Here is a 20830-nt window from a genome sequence, read left to right as displayed (position 1 = left end):
GACCAGGCTTATCCAATCAGTGTATCGCATTCCCTTAGCTGGGCAATTGGTCCATAGCTGTCACATGACAAGAGGGGACCCAATCAGAGTGAACTCCAGGACCGCTGCAGTCATGGCCCCGAAAAGTCTTGCACTAGAAAGCACTTGCACTTGAACCTGCAACCATGTAGAGCTGTTGCTGTTGGTCTGTTTCAGTTATTCATCCCTTGGTCACAAGCCACCCCAACACTCAGTGCTTAAAGCAACAATGACTTATTATTTCGTATGATTCTGTAGGGTGATAATGGTGCTTTTGTTCCATACATGTTGGCTGGGGTCACTCATGTGGCTGCCTTCAGCTGAGGCTGGACTGGAAGAGCCAAGAAGCAATAGACTGTGTATGGGGGGTGGGTGGGAGGGGTTAGTGATTAGGGAGGTAGGAGTGGTTAGCCCCAAATGCAGGTAGTAAAAAGGAGCTTTTTTTTTTTTTTTTTGGCTGAGCTTAAAAATGATAATAACACTGACTACAAGTCAATCTGCTTTTTATCATCACTGCATGCTGGCAATCCTAAACAATGTTAGTGCTAAGTACCCCACCCCCTCCCACGAAGGCCACCTCCATCCGTGCCCCATTCCCCCCCCCCCCCCCTTAGTACAAAGGCCTCTCTCAGAGTCTGGAATCTTTGCAGTGCTTGTTAGCTGAGGCACCTCAGTTCTCCTCTGTGTAGCCTTTATCCCCATGTGGCATTGTCATCTTCTCCAACCTCTTCACACGGTCTTCCTCTTCTGCAAGATAGCCTGGACTTCTTCACAGCATGGCAGCAGGAGTCCAAGAGGGAGCACGCAGGTGTACAAGTGCTTGTAAAGCCTCTCCTTGCATCACAGATGCTAATCTTTCATTGGACAAATCGAGTCACATGGTCCAGCCCTGTATTACATGTAGGAGGGGACCCACAAGGGCATGCCTACTGGGAAGCATGGCTCATTATGGACCACCAAGGCAGCAGTCTACCCCATGGGGCTTACTACCACCTGGAGAGGAGGGTCAAGCGGAACCATGAGCTGCGGACTGTATCAGGCAGGGTCCCTAAAGAAAGCAGAGGCACTCAAACTGTAATTTCAGAAGACTCTAATGAAGGGGCTATTTACAAAGTTGTCAGCAGTGTTTAGGGAATTCCACAAAGGATGGCTCCTTTGGGCTAGTCGTAGTGGGGAGATTTTAACACCCCTTGGCCTGAAGGGCAAGAACAGGATGTGGGGGCGTCTGGCTGGCTCAGTCGGTTAAGTGGCTGCCTTCGGCTCAGGTCATGATCCCAGAGTCCTGGGATCGAGCCCCACATTGGGCTCCCTGCTCAGCTTGGGGATCTGCTTCTCCCTCTCCCTCTGCCCCTCCTCCATGCTTATGTTCTTCTCTCTCTCAAATAAATAAAAATCTTTAAAAAAAAAAAAAAAGAACAGGATGTGGTTCCTAGAATCCAGAGAGAGGAGCTATGGCTCTGAGAGTGAGCTGCCTGACAGGAGCTGGGGCCTTGGGTAGAGGGAGCTGGCAGGGAGGAACCTGGGAGGGAGAAATGGTCTACTTGCACCTTCTTCCTCCCTCTGATTCCCTGCCATTGCTTCCCATTGGCCAAACCCTGCTGGAAGCCGGAGGGCAGGGGAGCTTGCTGGTGCATGCAGAGCAGCCTCCAAGCCCAGAGTGCAGAGGATCAGAGTGGACGGCAACTCTGCGGGACCTACAGAAGATACAGGTCCAGCACTAAGGACCCTTCTTGGGAAACCGGAAAATAAAGTAGCATAGGCCCGAGATGCTGGGTAGAAAGACACTGGATCCTGAACAGATCATCCGGGCTCTTGAATTCAGCAGAGCCGGAAGCAGCTCTATTCCTGGGCTTTTTACCCAGGTAAGCTAATAAACGTCTTTTCCCCCCATAGGCCATTCTAGGTTGGTTTCTGTCTCGTGCAGCCTCAAGGTCCCTGACTGGTATACTCCCATTGAGGAGCTGGCCTCTTAATGGAATGACTACATTTCACTCTTACTGGAGTCCTAAGAGGGCCAGAGAGCAATGGACATTGCAGCGAGCAAACTGAGGCTTAGAGAGGTTGAAGGATTGGGTCCAGGTCATCTGGCTCGTTAGAAGCAGAGATGGGATCTGACCTCTGCCCCCTGTCAATGCTCCAGCCACATTTAGCCACTCTCTGTCTCCTGAATATGCCATACTCTTTTGCCTCTGGATCCTTACTGGGTTGAATAGTGTCCCCCTCCCTAAAAAAGCCAAGTTCTAACCCCAAGTACCTGCACATGTGTGCTTGTTTGGAAATAGGATTGTTGAAAATGGAATCAAGTTAGGATCTTGAGATCATCCTGGATTTAGGGCAGGCTGTAAAGTACAATGACAGGTGCCCTTAGAAGAGAAAGGAAAAGGAGATTTGCGTCAGAGATACAGAGGGAGGGCATGTGAAGACAGAGAGCAGTGGTAGAGCCTGGGATGATACATCTATAAGCCAAGGAATGCCCCAAGGCTTGCTTAGCACCACCAGAAGCTAGGAAAGACACAAAAAACAGATTCTTTCTCAGAGCTCCAGAAACTACTAGCCCTACGGATGCCTTGATTATAGGCTTCTGGCCTCCAGAACTATGAGAGAAGAAATTTTTGTGGTTTTGGATTACCGAGTTTGTACTAATTTGTAATAACAGCCCTAGGACACTAATACAGGACCTTTGCACATGCCATTCCATTGCTTGTAATATAATCCTCTTCCCTTCCCCAAACCTGCACTGCACTCTGCCCTTTGGGGTTTATAAGTAAACAAACCTGCACAGAAGAAAGGGGAGCTTTCAAGGAATCACACTGACTCCTCACATGTCTTTCCTACTTGCCCTAGAGATAGATCTCAGCTCAAATGCCACCTCCTCCAGGAAGACTTCCCTATGATCCTACCCTTCTCTGGGATTGTACAGTCTCCTGGACTGCCTCTGCCACAGTTGTGCCAGCATTATCTGTTGGCATGGCTCGTTTTTCACTACCCCGATGGACTGGACACCTGCTCAAAGGCAGGGACTGTGCATGATTCCTCTCTGTGGCTGCAGCTGGGCCGAACACAGGGCCAGGCACAGCAGGGATATTCACTAATGTTTGCTGCATGGGTAAATGAGCGCATGTTCAGCTCCCCTCCAGTTCTGCTCCAACTATAGACCTCTGCTCCTCGGGGGAGTAGCCCTTTCTGGGAGCTCGTGTGAAATAGCTCGAGCTCATGATGGTGGGTGGGGGCAGGACACCCACCCTTGAGTTCAGCCATACCTTAGCTCAGCCCTCCTGCCCGTGATGCCAAGGCCCTGTCAGAGGCGTGACAAACAGCTTGGCTGATGGCTTATAATGTCAGAGATGATGGAAACAGGGAGGCGATGGCTGAAAGAATGGGTTGGGGACGCTTGTCATAACTTTATTTGTGGGAGGTGAGTTCCTGTCGGCCGGGTGATGGATGGTGCCAGGGCAGGCACAATGCAGACCCCGCCACGGCATCTCCCCTTTCCCTCTAAGCCAAATGACTTTGGGGATGAAAAATGACTTTCTTGGGAGGATCGGGGGGGAGGAACTTCGGGGGAAAGGGACCGTGTGGTCGGCACCTCGGAGCGACTTTTGCTTTCCTCCCTGAGAGTTGAGTTTTGCCTGGTCCAGCCTGATAGTGTCCTTTCTCCGTCCCTTCCTTCCGAGGAGATTATTGATAATAATCCCAGACACATTACCTGCCTTAATCTTCAAAACTGCCTGAAAAGAAACGTGTACTTTTACAGATGAGGAAGCTGAGGCTTGAAAAGAGGAAGAATAATGCCCTAAGTTGCCTGGGAAGGAAGTGGCAGACCTGCGCTTTGAGCCTGGGTCCAATTACTCCAAACCGTGGCCTCTGTGCGTGATGATGTAATAAAGGCCGTGTGTGTAGCATGTGCTGAGTTCTTTGGAAACACAGCGAAGAGGGTAATTAATTGGATGGGGAGAAAGTCAGGGAAGACTGCCTGGAAGAGAAGATATTTGAGTTGATTCTTGCAGGGTGCATAAACTGGTAGAGAAAAAGGTTATTAGGGATTGGGGAGGGAAACGAGAGGAGTAGAAAACATTTTGTCTGCTTGCCCCAAAACAGTCACTGCATTCTTTCTCCCTACTAACAGCCATAGGCATTATTAAACCATTCATGAAATTTCCATTTGCCTTGTGAGTGACTGGTTTGGAAACAGGAATGGGAACAATTCTGGCCAATGAGATATAGGGCATGTTTTCTCAAGAACTTCTGGGAAGTCTGGTAAAGGTTTTCCTGTTCTCAGACAGAGCAAGGACCTCTTCTCTTGCAGGATATGGTCACATCTGTACTTGATGCTTGGAGGTGTGGCAGCCGTCTTGTGACCGGGTGGAGAAAATGACACACTGATGGAGGCTCGGTGGGAAGATGGGAGGGGCATCGCTGAGCTGCTGAATTAATGGCTCTTGCAGCCACCAAACCTTGGAACCTAATCTTTGGGCTGATACATGTTTCTCTTGGAACCTAATCTTTGAGCTGATACGTGTTTCTCTCTGTTAATCAGCTAAGTTAGTGGTTTCTGGTTTGCAGCCTACAGCGCTCTGGCTGGTTCAAGAGCTAAGGAGATACCAAGCCACACTGTTTCCAGAGCTCAGGCTTGGAGAAGAGCTAAAGCTGAGGGTTAAAGGTACAGGCTTTGCAGTTACACAGCGCTGGCTTCAAGCCCCAGCTTGGCCACTTCCTAGTTGTGTGACTTTAGGCAAGTCACTTAGTGTCCATGGGATTCAGTTCCTGGGGATGAGACTACTCCTCACATCATAGGACTCTGATCATAAAATAAGGTAACGCACAAAAAGGGTTGCTTAGCACAGGGCAGGGTGCATAATAAGTACTCATTATGTCACCCTGGTAACGGCTGTTACTATCACTACTGAATTTTTTGGCCTCTTCCAAAGCCTTAAACTCACTTCATACACTCACCCTAACACTAAAGTTGGCTGGTCCCCACTCGCCCAAATCCAGTTCCCATAGTACTGTGATTGTGTAGGTTTTGAGGTCTTGGAACTGCATTCCGAACTGGAGGCGGAGAAGGGAGGGGCTGAAGTCTGGTCACGATGCTCCCCGCACTATATCATGCTTTGGCTGGAGTTATCATGGGTAAGGTTGAGATTCTACGGCCGTAGGTCAGCCCCAGATAGACCAACATAAGGGACTTTCCCTTGGCCAAGGCTGCTTAGACATTTCACGTCCTTAAGCAACTAAATTATTCAGTGTCACAGGGTCCCTGATAGCAGTGAGAAGCAGGTGTCACCAAGGGAGAAGAATATACCAGGCAGAAGGATTGGCAAGCATATCTCCGCCCCAACCCAGGCCTTATCAACAGATACCGTTATAGCCATGAGATGATTAAGTGAAGCCCTACGCCCGCTTCACATTGTTCGAGCCTCTTTGGCTTGGATCGAGCCTCTGCTCTCCCTCCCTTGTTCTGTCTGCCTCTCTGTTTGGTTCCCCACCATTGCTGGGGGGGTGGTTTTCATTTCTGAGAGGCACCCCTTGGACTTAATTCTGAAGCCAGTATTTCTAAGGTGAAGGATGTCCATTGTTGTATGGACCTACTTTCATCCTGCCATACCTGCCTCTTTCCATACGGTTCCCAAAGAAGCAGGCATGTTTTTCCTTGGCTCCACCCTTCTGATCATAGTTAATTGGGCCAGAAGTGGGCACCCGACTGGAGCTAAGCCAGTGTGAAAACTTCCATTGGATTTTTATTTTTTATTTTTTTAAGATTTACTTATTCATTTGAGAGTCACAGAGAGAGAGTGCAGCAGGGCGGGGCAGAGGGAGAGGGAGAGAGAATCTCAAGCAGACTCCCTGCTGAGCACGGAGCCCAAAGCGGGGGCTCGATCTCAAGGCTCTGAGATCAGGACTTGAGCCAAAACCAAGAGTCTGACACTTAACCAACTGTACCACCCAGGCGGCCCTCCATGGGATTTTAGACCTAGAGGCAGAGCCAATCTCTTTCCTTTTTCTTTTTAAAAATGATTTATCTATTTCTTTTTGAGAAAGAAAGTGTGTGTGTGTGTGTGTGTGTGTGTGTGTGTGTGTGTGTGTGCAGGGGGAGGGGCAGAAGGAGAGGGAGAGGGGAAGCAGACTCCCTGCTGAGCGTGGAGCCCCACAAGGAGCTGGATCTCACAACCCTGAGATCATGACCCAAAACCAAGAATCGGACGCTTAACCAACAGAGCCACCCAGGTGCCCCTAGCCAGTCTCTTTCTAAGGTAGAAGACGTGGCATTCCAGTCTGGAGGCTACAGGTAGTCATGGTTCCCAGCACGTGGGAGGAGTTAGAATACAATGTGAGAGGACGAGGAGAGTGGAGGCGAATGATGGCTAGATGGTCCCGGCATCCTCTGAGCCCATGGTGCCTGGTTTCCTGAGGCCCAAAGGGGACCCGTGCCCGGCCTCAGCCAGGAGTGGTCAATTTTTCTTAAGTAGCAGGAGCCAATACGTTCTCCTTTTTGCCTTGACTAGTTCAAGTTGAACTTCTATCCCAATGACAAAAACCTTGACTGACCCCCTCCCAAGCCCTTGTGCTGCCCAGGGCCTCTTTACGGCCTCTTTTCAGGGTCTCCTTATGACCACCTCCCTCTTTCCATTTCCAGCCTGGGCCAGGGGTCCAAACCAGTTCCTGAGGCCCGGGCGTGGCTTCTGCTCTTCTTGCCCCACTCACTCATCCTGGATGACCTCATTCCCTTCCACAGCTCAGCCTTCACATCCTCGATGTACTTCTAACTTCTCAACTTCTAAACTCCTTCGTTCCATTCCGGACCCCAGCTGAGCTCCACACTTCTCAAACACGGTGGAGCTGTGTGGGTCACCTTAATAGTGCGCATGAGAATTCTTCCTGAAAACGACTGTTTGGGTTGAGGGGATACCTTGATAAGCCTCCTTGGGCACAGATGTGAGTGGGCACTAAGATGTCAGGTGAGGTGGCCGGAAGGTGATGAGGTGGGAAGCTGCTCGCCAAGGGCCAGGGGGAGGAATTTGTCTTTTGGGCTGGTGAAGGGCTAGACGGAAGAAGTGAAGAGATCAGGGGCAGGGGTGAGGAACCAGGGGGAGGGAGAGCGAGGTGTGAGACTGGATGCTGTGTTAAGGAAAAGTCAAGAGAGGGGCGCCTGGGTGGCTCAGTCGTTAAGCACCTGCCTTCGGCTCAGGTCATGATCCCAGGGTCCTGGGATCAAGCCTGGCATTGGGCTCCCTGCTCAGCGGGGAGCCTGCTTCTCCCTCTCCCACTCCCCCTGCTTGTGTTCCTTCTCTCATTGTGTCTCTCCCTGCCAAATAAATCAAATCTTTAAAAAAAAAAAAGAAGAGAGAGAAAAGGAAGGTCAAGAGAGAGAGCCACCCCCCATTCCAGTAGCCTGGCGATCACCCAACACATTGAAAATGGGGGATTTCTTATTTGAAGGAAAGTCGCATATAGTAGTTACCAGAGCACGTGCAGCGTTTACACGGCTTTATCTGAAACCTGGCTGTACCTGGCTGCGTAACCCTGGGCTAGTTACCTAACTCCTCTGAGCCTTGGCTCCATCATCTGTAAAATGGGACTAGAGTAGTTGTTAGGATTAAGTAAGTGCTGGCATGTGTTGGGCCTTGGAACATCAACAACAAAACAATGAAGTTCAGAGTGTCTAAAGACTCATCCAAGGTCGCTGGGTCAACCAGGATGCGGGGAGGCAGGCTGCAGACCCAAGAATGCCTGGTCTCGGAGGATCTCAGAATCCCTCTCCGGAGGTAGCAGCATGGAGACAGGACCAAGGCCAGGGCCTAAGGGTCAGGGCAGGGTTTCTGGTGGCTGAGTCCTTGCTCCCAGGTGCTGGCTCAGCCCACTGTGGCTGAGAGTTGACTTTGCTCCTCCGCCTCCCCCCACTTTCTCTCCTCCCTGCTCTATTGGACAGTATTTCCCTGGGGCTCCCGTTACCAATTTGCAGAGCAAAGCCAGGCACAGGCAGTTCAGGGGTGGTGTGAGCTCAGCAGCTCTGGTATTGTTTTTAATTCAATATTTTGTCCCTGTGCGCCAGACTCCTTTATTGGATGAGAACACTGTTATTGGATCCTGCCCTGCAGGAGAAAACGCAGGCTTCCCCGAACGATGGCAGCTAGGTTGTTCTAGAGTCTGATGAGTCAAGGCAGGGTGAGAAGACAGCAGAGAGTTCCAGAAAATCTGGTGGTTACAAGCTGTTCTGTGACACGCACAAAAATATTAACATATGTATTCTTGACCTTTTCCCTTGCCCTCCCTTCTAGGGAGGACAGAGCCCAGGAGGCAGCCTTCACATCGCCTTCTTCCTTTTCTTGCACATCCACTGTATAACTGGATCCTGCTGAGTTTCCCTCCTCTATACCCGTGCCCAGTGCCATTCAGTCCAAACCCCGAGCATCTCCTGCCCTGACAACTGGTCTACCCTGTTCTTCCCTGTGGCCCTCCAACCCATTGTCCTTATGATAGATGATTATGGTTGGGATCTCCTAAAAGATAAGGATTCAGAGTACAGAGTTTTATTTGGAGAGTGATCCCAGGAAGTACTGGCAGGCAAGTGAAAGAAGGACAAGGAAGGGAAGGCAAAAGGTTACACTGTGGACCCCTGCTCTTGACCCCACTGGGCACTTCTGGGAGCCAGTGAACAACACATAGCTCAGAGTTATCCCACCTGAGGAGCGAGGGAGCTGGGTATTTATCTACCAAGTTCATCAGGCGGAGCACTGTTCTGGAGGATGGGGAGGGGTGTTCATTCTCTGGCATCTCTGACGTTCCGTAGGCAGGCAAAGCTGGGTCCAGTGGTCAGGACATATCCTCAGGTAAAAAACACAGGTTCTGGCATTTGGAACTGGAAGTCTGCCCGGTATACCCTGAAATGTAAAGGAGGGCAAGGGCGTATGGGTGGGAAGCACTGATGGCATGTTTTCCATACAGACACATCCCTTCACTTAAAGCCCCCTGGTGGCTTCCCTTTGCTCTTTGGTTTAAAGATCCAAACGCTTTCCTATGTTCTGCAAGGTCTCCATGGGCTGGAGACCCTCCCTGCCCACCTCTGCTGCCTGCCCTCATGCCTCCCTCTCTCTCTCTGGGCTCCAGCCTCCCTGGCCTTTTCTCTATTCCTCAAATGTGCTTTGTCCCACCACAGGACCTTTGTATATGCTGATCCCATTTCCTGGTTCTTCTACATCACCTAGATAATTCCCATACATCTTTTAAGCCTCCAGGTCACACAATTCCACCTCCCAGGCTGGTCAGGTTGCCTCTGTTCTCCACTGAGATAACTGGATCCCTTCTCTTCTGAGTCTATATTTGTGTGATTATGCAATTAATATCTGTCTTCCCTAACAGACTCTGAATTCCAGAGACCAGGAGGCTGATTGGTGTATAGCAAGAACTTGATAAAATTTTTTTTTGACTGGATAAATGGATGAATGAGGATTCTGTGGAGTCCTTTCTTGTGCCCGTTGGAATACTGGGTATAGAGATGAATTCAAAAGAAACTAAGAGGAGGGCACCTGGGGGGCTCAGTTGGTTGAGCATCTGCCTTTGGCTCAAGTCATGATCTCAGGGTCCTAGGATTGAGTCCTGTGTCGGGCTCCCTGCTCAGCAGCTAGCCTGCTTCTTCCTCTCCCTCTGCTTCTCCTCCCCACTCATGTGCCCTCCCTCTCTCTTTTTCTCTTGCTATTTCAAAAATAAAATCTTAGAAAAATAAAAGAAACTAAGAGCCTAAGTTCTTAACAGGAGGGCCATAGTTAGGGGAAGGAGGCAAGGGAGAAGCAGACAAGATTCCACAGGGAAGGCTGAGAAAAGAGAGATTGGGCTGGCTGGTGGTGTGTAGACTAGACAGTGGGGCTAGAAATGGGTGAGGAGGATAGTTAGGACATTTCCATGTTTGCTATTCAATAACGGTCCTTTGCAGTTTCGCTAGCAACTTTTCAAGGTTTGTTTGGTTTCTGTACGTATGGGTTCCTTTTGCCTGTTACGTTTCATGAAGACCGGCCCAAGGCAGCTCGTTTCCTGTCGTCCATACCTGTGTATTCTGTGTGTTCCATCAGTATCACAATTTGGTGAGAAGATCACTTTTGAGTCACGCTAGCTTGGGTTTGAATCCTGGCTCGGCTCTTTCTAGCTGTGTGGCCTTGCGCAGATCGCTTACCCTCTCTGAGTGTTGGTTTTCTCAACTGTAAAGAAAGGGTAATCTGGCCTTGTGTGGTTGTTGGGAGGCTCAGGGACCACACAGAGCCCCAGTGGCTGATACATGGTTTGGATGTTTGATAAGTAATGCTATTATTGCCCAAACATAGCTCATGACGTCATACACCAGCATTAACTGAGCACCTATGCAGGCGTACTCATTCTTATCGAATCCTCAACAACACGGTGAGGTAAGCGCTTGAGGAAGACGGTTAAGAGTTCACTGAATCTTACCCCTTCTCCTTCTTGAGCCCACGGAGAGACCACATTTCCTAATTTTCTTGCACTTTGTAGTGTCCATGTGACTACTTTCTGGACAGCAGATGAGGGCAGACGACGTGAAACACACCACTTCCGGGCTAGGCTCCTATATATTACATCTCTCCTGGGCCTCCACGCTCTCTCTTTTCACCCACCGACTGAAGGCTACTTTTCTCAAGGCCCCAGGGGATGGAAAGCCAGAGAGTGGAAAGAAACTGGATGACCGAGTTAATGTGTAGGAGGCCATGTGCCAAACATCCACTTCTGACTATTTTGTCATCCATTTTGTTGTTTATTACAGAAATTAGACTGCTTCAATTATGCCACTGTTTTTACCCACATTTGAAAAATGATGGAAAAGAGTCTCTCGAAAGTGAAGTGATTTGCCCAGAGTTGTACAGGCAGATGGGGCAAAGCCAGGATTCCAACTCCAGAACATAATCCGAAATACAACTGATGCTGCTTTCAGTAAATATTTGTTGAATGGATGCAATTAAGAGCCTTGATTCCCTAGTCTTAACGTTAAGAACCTAGGGGAAGGGTAGCTTAAAGATAAATTGCAGAGTGACCAGGAGAAAAAAAAGAGGAAGAGGAAGAGGAAGAGGAAGAAGAGAAAGAGGAAGAAGAAGAAGAAGAAGAAGAAGAAGAAGAAGAAGAAGAAGGAAAAGAAAAGAAAAGAAAAGAAAAGAAAAGAAAAGAAAAAAGAAAAAGGAAGAAAGAGAAAAAGAAAAATCAAGATGTATGGATCTCCTTCACTATATTGTAAGTTTCTGGAAGGCATATGCTTTATTGTACTCATTTTTTTAAAGATTTTAATAAATTAATTAAGAGAGAGCAGGAGTGGGGGAGGGGCAGAGGGAGAAGGAGAGAGAGAATCTGAAGCAGATTCCAGCTGAGCACAGAGCCTGACACAGGGCTTGATCGCAAGACCCCAAGATCACGACCTGAGCTGAAATCAAGAGTCAGATGCTTAATCGACTGAACCACTCAGGCTTTATTGTACTCATTTTTATTTATTGTACTCATTTTTAAATATTTCCCAGCACCTGGCACGGTGCTTGATACATTGTGGGTGCTCAAACACGGCCGCTCAACTGAACTGTCACAAACAGCACAAGCTGGGTATTCCCCCAACCTTTTCAGATGGTGGAGAAATACCTTGAAATCCTGGTCCTTTTTGGGGAATGCCTTGAAATAGTGACAAACTAATTTTAAAAGGAGTAAACACGTAATTTTGTGCAAAAATCACATACCATCTTGTACTCCACCATAAAAAGTGGAAGCAGGTACTGAAGTTGGGGGAATTGCACTGGGGAATAATTTAAAATAAAGGCAATTCTTTCCATTAACGCTTCCCTCCATGAATTGGCCTACAACTGCCAGCCCTCCACAAATGAGTTTCAGAACAGGTAGGTCCAGTTCGTGGAAGTGTTCTATGGGGGCACGATTTGAAAACCACTAGATGAGTTGGGTGGAGTAAGAGGGGCCAGTTTGTTAATGGACAAACTTTCTGTTTTCATACTTGCTGGTTAGCTGCTTAATACCAACCAGTGGCCTCCCCAGAGCAAGACGACAGGACTGTGTGTGAGCATTTTTGTATGTTTCATTTTGTATTAGTTTCATTTCTGTCTCTCTTTTATACTTTTCTCCATGGTTTTCTTTTTCTTTCTTTCTTTTTATAATAATATTTTTTATTATATTATGTTAGTCACCATTCAGTACATCCCTGGTTTTTGATGTAAAGTTCCATGATTCATTACTTGTGTATAACACCCAGGACGCCATGCATATGTGCCCTCCTGACTACCCATCACCAGCCTATCCCATTCCCCGACCCCCTCCCCTCTGAAGCCCTCAGTTTGTTAGACCGTCTTTTGATTTATGCTACCTTGCCGTGTTTTACAAGTATCTTTGTAAGCCACCTTAAATCCTCTCTGGAAGAAGGTGGTGGTATAAATAAAAATATATAAGCTAAATATAAAATGTAACAAGCTCTATAAAACCTATTCCTAAAATACCAACAGTGGTTGTTTATCATACAGAGAAATAAGATGATTAGAGGTATGTCGTGGGGGGGGGGAGTTGTGTATCCAAAGGGGGCAGATCTTTGTGACTATATAAAGCCCAAGGTGAGGCATTACAAATGACTTTAATAAATAGTGTGAAGTTTAAAAATTAGTTTTATTTTATTGCTTTTATAAGTATTTCTATATTTTATATATTTTTTACTTCTGTAATAGTCCTTCAGGATAGAAATTGAGAAAATACAAATAAACAGCAAGAAGAACATTAAAACCACAGAGAGCCCACTACTCAGAGATCATCACCTCCTTGCAGCTTCGTGTAAGATTCAGAGACGAGGTCCTAGCAGATCCAATAAGGCCCAGAGTCTGATAGACTAATGCTGCCCCTGCCAGGTGATGTGGTGAGGAGGATGGGGAGGTGGAGGCGGAAGGAAAAGAAGAGAAGCGAAAGAAGGGGAGAGCAATGGGAACGGGAAGAATCTTGTGTGTGGGCATCCAAGAGGAGACGTGGAAATGGGAGGACAAGGTAGTGTCTACTGCCTAGTAGGACTCAGGGATGAAGTCTGACACTCGTTGGGAGAGATGCTGCGGACAGAAGTGAGATGTGGGGTAGAAGCTGAACTGCTTTGGGGCCCAGACAAGGGCCATCCAGCACCGAAGAGAGAGGCCTAGAACCCATATCTCTGTAGGACATTGTCTGATTCTGCTGCGGCGAGGACCCAGCAGGAGGTCACGGCACCTCCAAGGTCCTGCAGCTTCTGGAGCACCAGAGAGCAATGCCCTGGGCAGGGCAGCAGTGGCAGCGGCCAGGCTCTCCTTCCGGTGACGTGGGGGGTGCAGGTGCCAATAAAGAGGCTGGAGCGGAGGATCCCTTGAGAGGGTCATGCAGGAGTACACACGGGCACATGCACGCCCGGAAAGAACTCAATTCATGAGAGCTGGGCTGAGGGGCTTATATTGGTGGACATGGAAGCTCTGAGTCAGGGATGTTACTTAATATCAATGGGACATCATTTACATGCTCAGGATGTCAACTTTGGGAGAAATTTAGGCCTTTTAAATATATACGTGGATATATACAGATTTTTTTCTAAGCAAAAATGTGAGACTGAAGAGATTGATCAGTTTTTTCTTAATGTATGTTTCCCATAACCCTATCTCCATAGGACACTAATAGGCATTATGTGAAAAATGGCTTCTGTGTTCAAATGGGCTTGGAAAACATGGCGTGAAACAAGGTGAAACAGGTTTCCCCCTGCAAGACTGCTCAGTGCTTTCAACATACTAAGGTGATCCTCTATGATAGGGTGTAAACTCAGCAGCTGCAACATAGCCAATCGGGGTTACAGGGCTGTTCTCTGCCTTCATTGATATCTGCTGGCAATGGTTCACAGAGTCTAATGGGTACAAATCGAATGCTCAGTTTATCAATAAGTCACGGTGGCTGCCAATGATGGGAATGTCGCTCTTTGGTACCTAAGCTGCTGTGACTTTGTATACGTATGGCTGCATGACAAGTACCTAAACACTTAGGTTAAAACACCAGAGCATTTATTATCTCGCTGTTTCTGCGGATGAGGAAGTTAGGAGCAGCCTAGATCGGTGATTCTCGCTCCCATGTCTCATGAGTTGGCAGTGACGATCTCATCTGGGGTTGCAGTTATCTGAAAGCTTAACTGGAATCAAAGGCTCCACTTCCAGGATGGACCCAATGAATCTCACTTCCTGGCATTCATGCCCTGTGTAGTCCCTTCCCACGATGTAAGATCTGGCCTGTGTCACCTGTGGGATATTGCAGAAATGATGGACTGCGACTTCTGAGGCTAGGTCACAAAAGACATTGTGGTTTCCACCTGGTCTTTCTTGGATGACTTGTTCTTGGGAAACTAGCCGCGATGTTATGAGAATACTTGGGCAGCCAGATGGAGAGGTCTGTGTGGCAAGGAATTGAGGTCTCTGGCCAAGATCCAGCGTCAACCTCTGTGTAAGCCATCTTGGAAGTGACTGGCATCTTGACTACAATCTCAGGAGAGACCTTCATCCAGAAATAGCTGCTAAGCTGCTTCCAAATTCCTGATCCATAAAAACTGTGTGAAATAACACATGTTCATTATTCTTTCAAGCCATTATGTTTTGGGATAACTTGTTACACAGCCGTTGATAACTAATATGCATCCTTAGTGTTAAGGCTAGGTAATAAACAGCTGCTTCACTTCGCTGGTTAAGGAGACTGCTTACTTCCCAAGCCAGAAGTGGTCTTGACCAATGTCCTTTCACTGACCCTGAATAGCAATTGCACAAATAGTTCTCTCCATCTCTTATTATGAAAGCACCTCTGGAAGGTCTGACTCATGAGGTTCATTGGTGTGGGGCATTGATGAGGGGAGTCCCTCGTTTTGAGGGGTTTATGAAACTCATGACACCATTTTTTTTTTTAGAGAAGGAGAGTGAGCAAGGTGGAGGGGCAGAGGGAGAGAGAGAGAATCCTAAGCAGGCTCCGTGCTGTGTGGAGCCTGCCGAGGGACTTTATCCCACAAGATCATGACCTGAACTGAAATCAAGAGTTGGACACCTAACCAACTGAGCTACCCAGGTGCCCTGAAACTCACTACATTCTTATGAGCCATTGTGAGTGCTGGTTTTCATAGCTTTTCCAGTCATACATATTTGGCTGCAGAATCCTTTCTTTGTGCAATGGACATAGTTGGTCCTTACCCTCATCCTTGCTTCCTTCATCCCTTATTCCTAAGAGAAAGGCTCAGAAAAAGATGATCTCTCTTCTTCTTGATGTCGTGAATGGGATTGCTACTGCCATTCTGTTGGCAGAAGAAGAATAAAATGAGCTCCAGTGTACCCTTCACCCAGCTTCTACAATTATCAACTCATTAATAACCCTCTCATCTCTACTTCCATCTATATGCACACCAAGGCCCCACCTTGGATTATTTTGAAGCAAATCCTAGTTATCATATTATTTCATATATAGATTTCAGTATGGATCTTTAAAAGATTAAGACTCTTGCAACAACATAATCCAATTCTATCATCACATGTCAACAAAACCTGAAATAATCCCTTTTCTTTGCATATCCATGACTATTGAGTTCTTACTTGGCTCATGGTATCTAAGAGACACTTAAATTCTTGTGTCTAATTGAGATCAAGATTTGCTGGGAGAGATAATTACTCTTTGGCATTCAACAATCATCTGTGCCTGGATCCTAAGTGTCAGTACCATTTGAAAGACTAACTGAGCCCAAATCCCTACTGGGAAATGCATAGTCAGACAGGCTTGGTTTGGGGTATTGCCAGTTACTAACTCTATGACTATGGGCAAGTAACGAAACTCTCTACATTTCAGTTTTTACAACTATTTAAAAATATTAGAGTGGAGAGGATTTGGGTGATGAGAGGCAGAGAGAACAGGGACTCCTCCTGAACCCCAGCAACTGCATTCTCCTCTCCAGAAAACATATCCCCCTTTCCACTGCCCATCCTGTAACTCTTCCCCACTCATTCAGTACCTAAATAGAGGAGTCAGGCACGGTTACATATTTCCAATCAGCCCACAATTGCAGGGTAGGAACTCAATATTGGTGATAAGTATACTTTATGAGTGTTTTTTTGAGGATATTTTCTTAAAGGCTGTTCCAATAAATAATTTACTGGGGCGATGAAAGGTGGAGGAAGCTACTTTGATTACATCTTGGAGTACCTAAAGCTTGAAGTTTAAGGAAGCTAGGCAGCCTACAGCTATTTAAAAACTTTCAGGAAGGGATCATTCTTTCAAGTTACATTTTTAAAAAACATTACAGCTCAGCAGTTGGTCTCTTGAGTGGTGCCCTTCTCCCATCTCTGTGGCTGCCACTCTGAAATCATCATCATCGTCACCACGTTTTTGGACTGCTTGGTGCATACATAGCCCATAGCCCCTCTCTTCCCCGCCCCTTGTTCGTTTTTTTGAGATACAATTGACATAGCATTATATTAGTTTCAGGTATACTATGTAATGATTTGATATTTGTATATATTGCAAAATGATCACCACAATAAGTACGGTTGACATCCATCATCATACATAGTTACAAAAAACTTTTTTTCTTGTAATGAAAACTTTCAAGATCCGCTCTCCTAGTTATTTGTAAATATGCGGTACAGTATTAACTACAGTTACCATGCTATTCATTACATCCCATGACATTCATTTTATAACCAGAAATTTGTACCTTTTCTCTGACCACCCAGCCCCCACCTCAGGCAGCCACCGATCTGTCCTATATATCCTCAAGCCTATTTTGTTGTTTTGATTCCACGTAGAAGTGAGATCATATAGTATTTATCTTTTTCTGTTTGACTTATTTCACTTAGCATACACTGGAGCTCTTCTGAACGTCCATTGCTCATCTGTAAAACTGGAAGAGCATAGCATCAGGATTTGGGGTAGGGATTTGAAGGTATTAGTATTATTGCCAGGAATGAGTCAATCAATCTGTGGATTGATTGGGTCATCCATTAAACCAACCACTAGTTAATGAGTGCCAATTAAATGCTAGGTATTATGTTACATTCTGAGGTTGCTGTGGTGAACAACCCAGCAATCCAGCAATGTCTGGCTTTTTGGAGCTGTGAATATGGAAGGGAAAACAGACTTCAAATGAATGAAAAGCAAATAAATATAGAAACACCAATCACAAATGTTCTGAAGATCATGGTTAGGGATCCTGATAGAGAATCTTGAGGGAAAGAGAGGGACTGTCTTAGCTCTTGTAAGTCAGAGGAGACCCCCGGATACAGTGACATTAAGCTGAGACCTGAAGGATGAGCCTCTCAAGCATTATTCCCTGGAGATTCCCGAGAAAGTACTAATGGACCCTCTCATCAAGATACAATTGAAGTGCCCTAAGATGATATTCAAGATCCTCCATGATTAGGATTGCCATAAGATACAGGATGCCCAGTTAAATTTGAGTTTCAGATGGGCAACAAAAAGGTTTTAGTATGTTACTAAATATTGCGTGGAACATAGTAATACTAAAAAATTTCATTGTTTAACTGAAATTCAAATTTAACTGAATGTCTTATATTTTTATGCACTAAATTTGGCAACCTTATTCAAGATCTTCCCCAGCCTCCCTCTCCTGCCTTACTTCCCATTTTTTCCTCTGTATATCTTACGCCCTGTCTACAGGAAGTGTTCCAACTTCTATGTCTTCGCTCACGCTGCTTCCTCTGCCTGGGTCACCGGTTTCCCACCATATCTTGGTGGCAAACTCTTCTCATTCTTTAAACCCCAGACCAAATGGCAGCTTCTCTGGGAAACCTTCCGTGGCAGAACGCTTTATCCTCATTGCAGGGTGCTCACTAGATGTGGTTCTCATAGGGTTTGCCTTATGATACTATGTTTTAACGCCTGGTCTCTAAAAACACACAGACAAGATTGAATGCAAAAGATAAGATATAGGAATGATCTCATTTTTCCTGCTTCTCTGCCCCTTCAATTCCTACTTAACTCCACATAACATTAACACCAAACAGTGTTGGAGTACTTTTCTGTGCCGGGCACCTGCTAAGTGTTTTGCATACAGCCTCTTATATAAATTCCCCATAATCTTATGAGGTAAATTCAATTGAACCTCCTCTTTTTGGGCAAGGGGATGAGGCACGTGGAGGTGAAGTCGGCTGACGATGTCTCCACAGCTATAAAATGAGGATCATAATGCCGTATCCTTCATTAGGCTTTCTCCGACTAGACTGTGGATTCCAAGAGGGCAGGCACTAATTTCTATATTGTCAGAGCCTACAGTTGTATTGGTCATTGAAGAGGCACTCAGTAAATGCTTGTTGAATGAATGAACGAGTCACCTTATAGATGAAGGGACCACAATTTAGAGAGAGAAGATAACTTGCCAGACAGCTAGATGCGGAGGAACTTTGAGGAGAATCAGAATCAGTGGTATACTGGCAAATGTGTAACAACCAGCTCTCTGAAACACCAATATCCCTGTAGCATTTGTTTGATTTCCATAGTGTAAATACTCCCACTGTGGCCAATTTCAAGTAACCAACCTCATGTCAACTTGAAAATTTCGTGACAATTTAACCACAGGCTCTTGCTAGCCTGTTTATACAAACTGCCTCCACCGCACCAAGTACTGGGACAGAATTCTAAAGGGTACACAGTTCCAAAGGGTACATTCCCACCGTTACTCATCCTGCCCCTTTGAATTAGGCACAGTCCATACAGCTAAGGGGACGGGGAGGACACCCAAATAATTTAGTTCAAAGCTATTGGACAGGTGATTCTTTGAACACATAAACCCAATCACAAAACTTTCCTGCTTAAAACTTTTCAATTTATTTCCAGTGTTCTTAGCATAAATCTAGTCTCCTTACCATGGCCCATAAAGCCCATTGCGAAATCCCCTCCTGTGCCAGGCACGGTACTAGGCTTTTTGTACTAGGCTATAACGGTGAACATGACAGACACAGTTCCTGCTCTCATGGAGCCTGTGTCCAATAAATAAGGCTGCCAATAAACAAGTGAGCAACCATTAAGTAGAAAATTACAGATGGAGGTATGTGTGCCATAAAGGACGTGCTGGGAAAGAGAATTATGAGGAATGAAAAGGCGCCACTTACTTGGACTGAAGATGAGTTGAGGGAGGCTACACTAAGAAAGTGACCTTTGAGACCTGAAGGATGAGAAGGAGTGGAATGAGGTATGGGACTGGTGGCCAGGCAGAAGAGGAGAGGATTTGGCGCTTTGAGAAGTTCTATAAAAATAACTTCTGTATAATTCTCCCATGTGGAGATGGGATGGGGAGGGTTGTTCAAAATATTGCTGTGGTGTGAATGTTTGTATCCCACCAAAATCCTGAAATCCTAACCTTCAAGGTGATGGTATTAGAAAGTGGGGTTTTCAGGAGGTTGATGACGTCATAAGGGCAGAGCCCTCATGAATGGGATTAGTGCTTTTCTAAGAGTCTGTAGAAAGATCCCTCACCCCTTCCTACCTGCAAGGACATAGTGAGAAAGTCTGTGACCCACAGTGCAGCCTCACCAGACAACAAATCTGTTGGTGTCTTGGTCTTGGACTTCCCAGCCTCAGAACTGTGAGGAATAAATTTCTGTTGTTTGCAAGCCACCCAGTGTATGATATGTTTCTCATAGCAGCCTGAACGGACTAAAATATCATGAATGTGAAGGTTAGGGGGCTAAATGGCTAAGAAGACTAAGGGAGAGGTTTAACACCCTTATTTAAATCTCAGAAGCTCAGATGCACTCTCTGAATGGTTCTCTTCCAATCATGGCCAACTTCCGCCTACAGAAAAACTTTTACGTCTCTGGGGTACAAACAAGTTCCCATCGGGCCTTGCAATGATAAATAAGCAGAAGCCCAGACAGGGAGATGTGATCACCAACAGTTTCTCAGTCAGTAATAGTTGTAGGCCTCGGATAATACACTTTCTGAGTCAGCATTATTCAAAAAAACCCCACAAAGGGAACCACAAAGAAAGTTGCATAGGTAATTTACACTTTCTAGCAGCCACATTTAAAAAGTATAAAGAAATGGGTGAATTAATTTTATATTTTATTTGACCCAATATATTCAAAATATAATTTCAACATGTAATCAGTAGAACTCTTAGAAATCCGGTGTGTATTTTTTTTACATTTATGGCACTTTTCAATTCAGACTAGCTGTATTTCGAACCCTCAGTAGCCGCATGTGGTTAGTGGGTATAGAACTAGACAGTGCAGTTCTATGCCTCAATTTCCTTATTTGTGAAATGAGAATAAAATTGGCTAGGTCTTGGAAGGATTAGGAGAGCACAAGTGAAACACTCAGCACTCCGCCCTGCACATAGGGGGCGTCCAAAAAATCTTGGCTCCTTTAGGTCTTTTCTCTCACCGTTCCGCCCTCCTTCAAGTCTCCGCCCCCTTTCCCCGCCCCCTTCAGGCTCCGGGCGGAAGCAGTACAGTCGTAAATGCAGCGCGCTCTACGGTGGCGTTGCCTTTTACCGCAGTGTGGCCGGCTTTCGTGTCACTCGCACTTTTCCCTCATTGGCTTCGCGACCCGCTCACAGCACTTTCCGGCAGTGTGGCTGGAGCTGCAGCGGAGGGGGCAGCGGTTTGGGCGTGAGTGGAGGGAACCCGAGTAGCAGGTGTTGGCTGGGCCTGGAACCATGGATGTGGGCGAACTTCTGAGCTACCAGGTATGAGGGACGAGGAGGGCCGGCCTACCGTTCCCTCACCCGGGCAGGGGTCTCCGGTCGCGGGACCAGCGCCCTTGCATCTCACCTCCTCTCACCTCTGTCCCAGGC

General features: G+C 46.6%; 1 protein-coding gene across 3 annotated transcripts in view; it reads left to right on the top strand.

Annotated features, from left to right (window-relative positions):
• Positions 1–20521: 20521 nt before the first annotated feature.
• Positions 20522–20830, top strand: part of CTNNBL1 (catenin beta like 1) — a 158212-nt gene continuing 157903 nt past the window's right edge. Inside the window, exon 1 of one of the 3 annotated variants that reach the window (XM_057312530.1) lies at positions 20522–20722. In XM_057312530.1, coding sequence (XP_057168513.1) covers positions 20693–20722 — 30 coding nt within the window. In that variant the 5' untranslated portion in view covers positions 20522–20692. The remainder of the gene's footprint in view (positions 20723–20830) is intronic. The other 2 variants (XM_057312531.1, XM_057312532.1) reach the window with 2 other exon arrangements.

The sequence above is a fragment of the Ursus arctos genome, unplaced genomic scaffold, assembly GCF_023065955.2.
Source record: "Ursus arctos isolate Adak ecotype North America unplaced genomic scaffold, UrsArc2.0 scaffold_16, whole genome shotgun sequence".
Lineage (NCBI taxonomy): Eukaryota > Metazoa > Chordata > Mammalia > Carnivora > Ursidae > Ursus > Ursus arctos.
The sequence above is the reverse complement of the archived record's forward strand: the minus strand, read 5'-3'. Positions and strand labels throughout refer to the sequence as shown.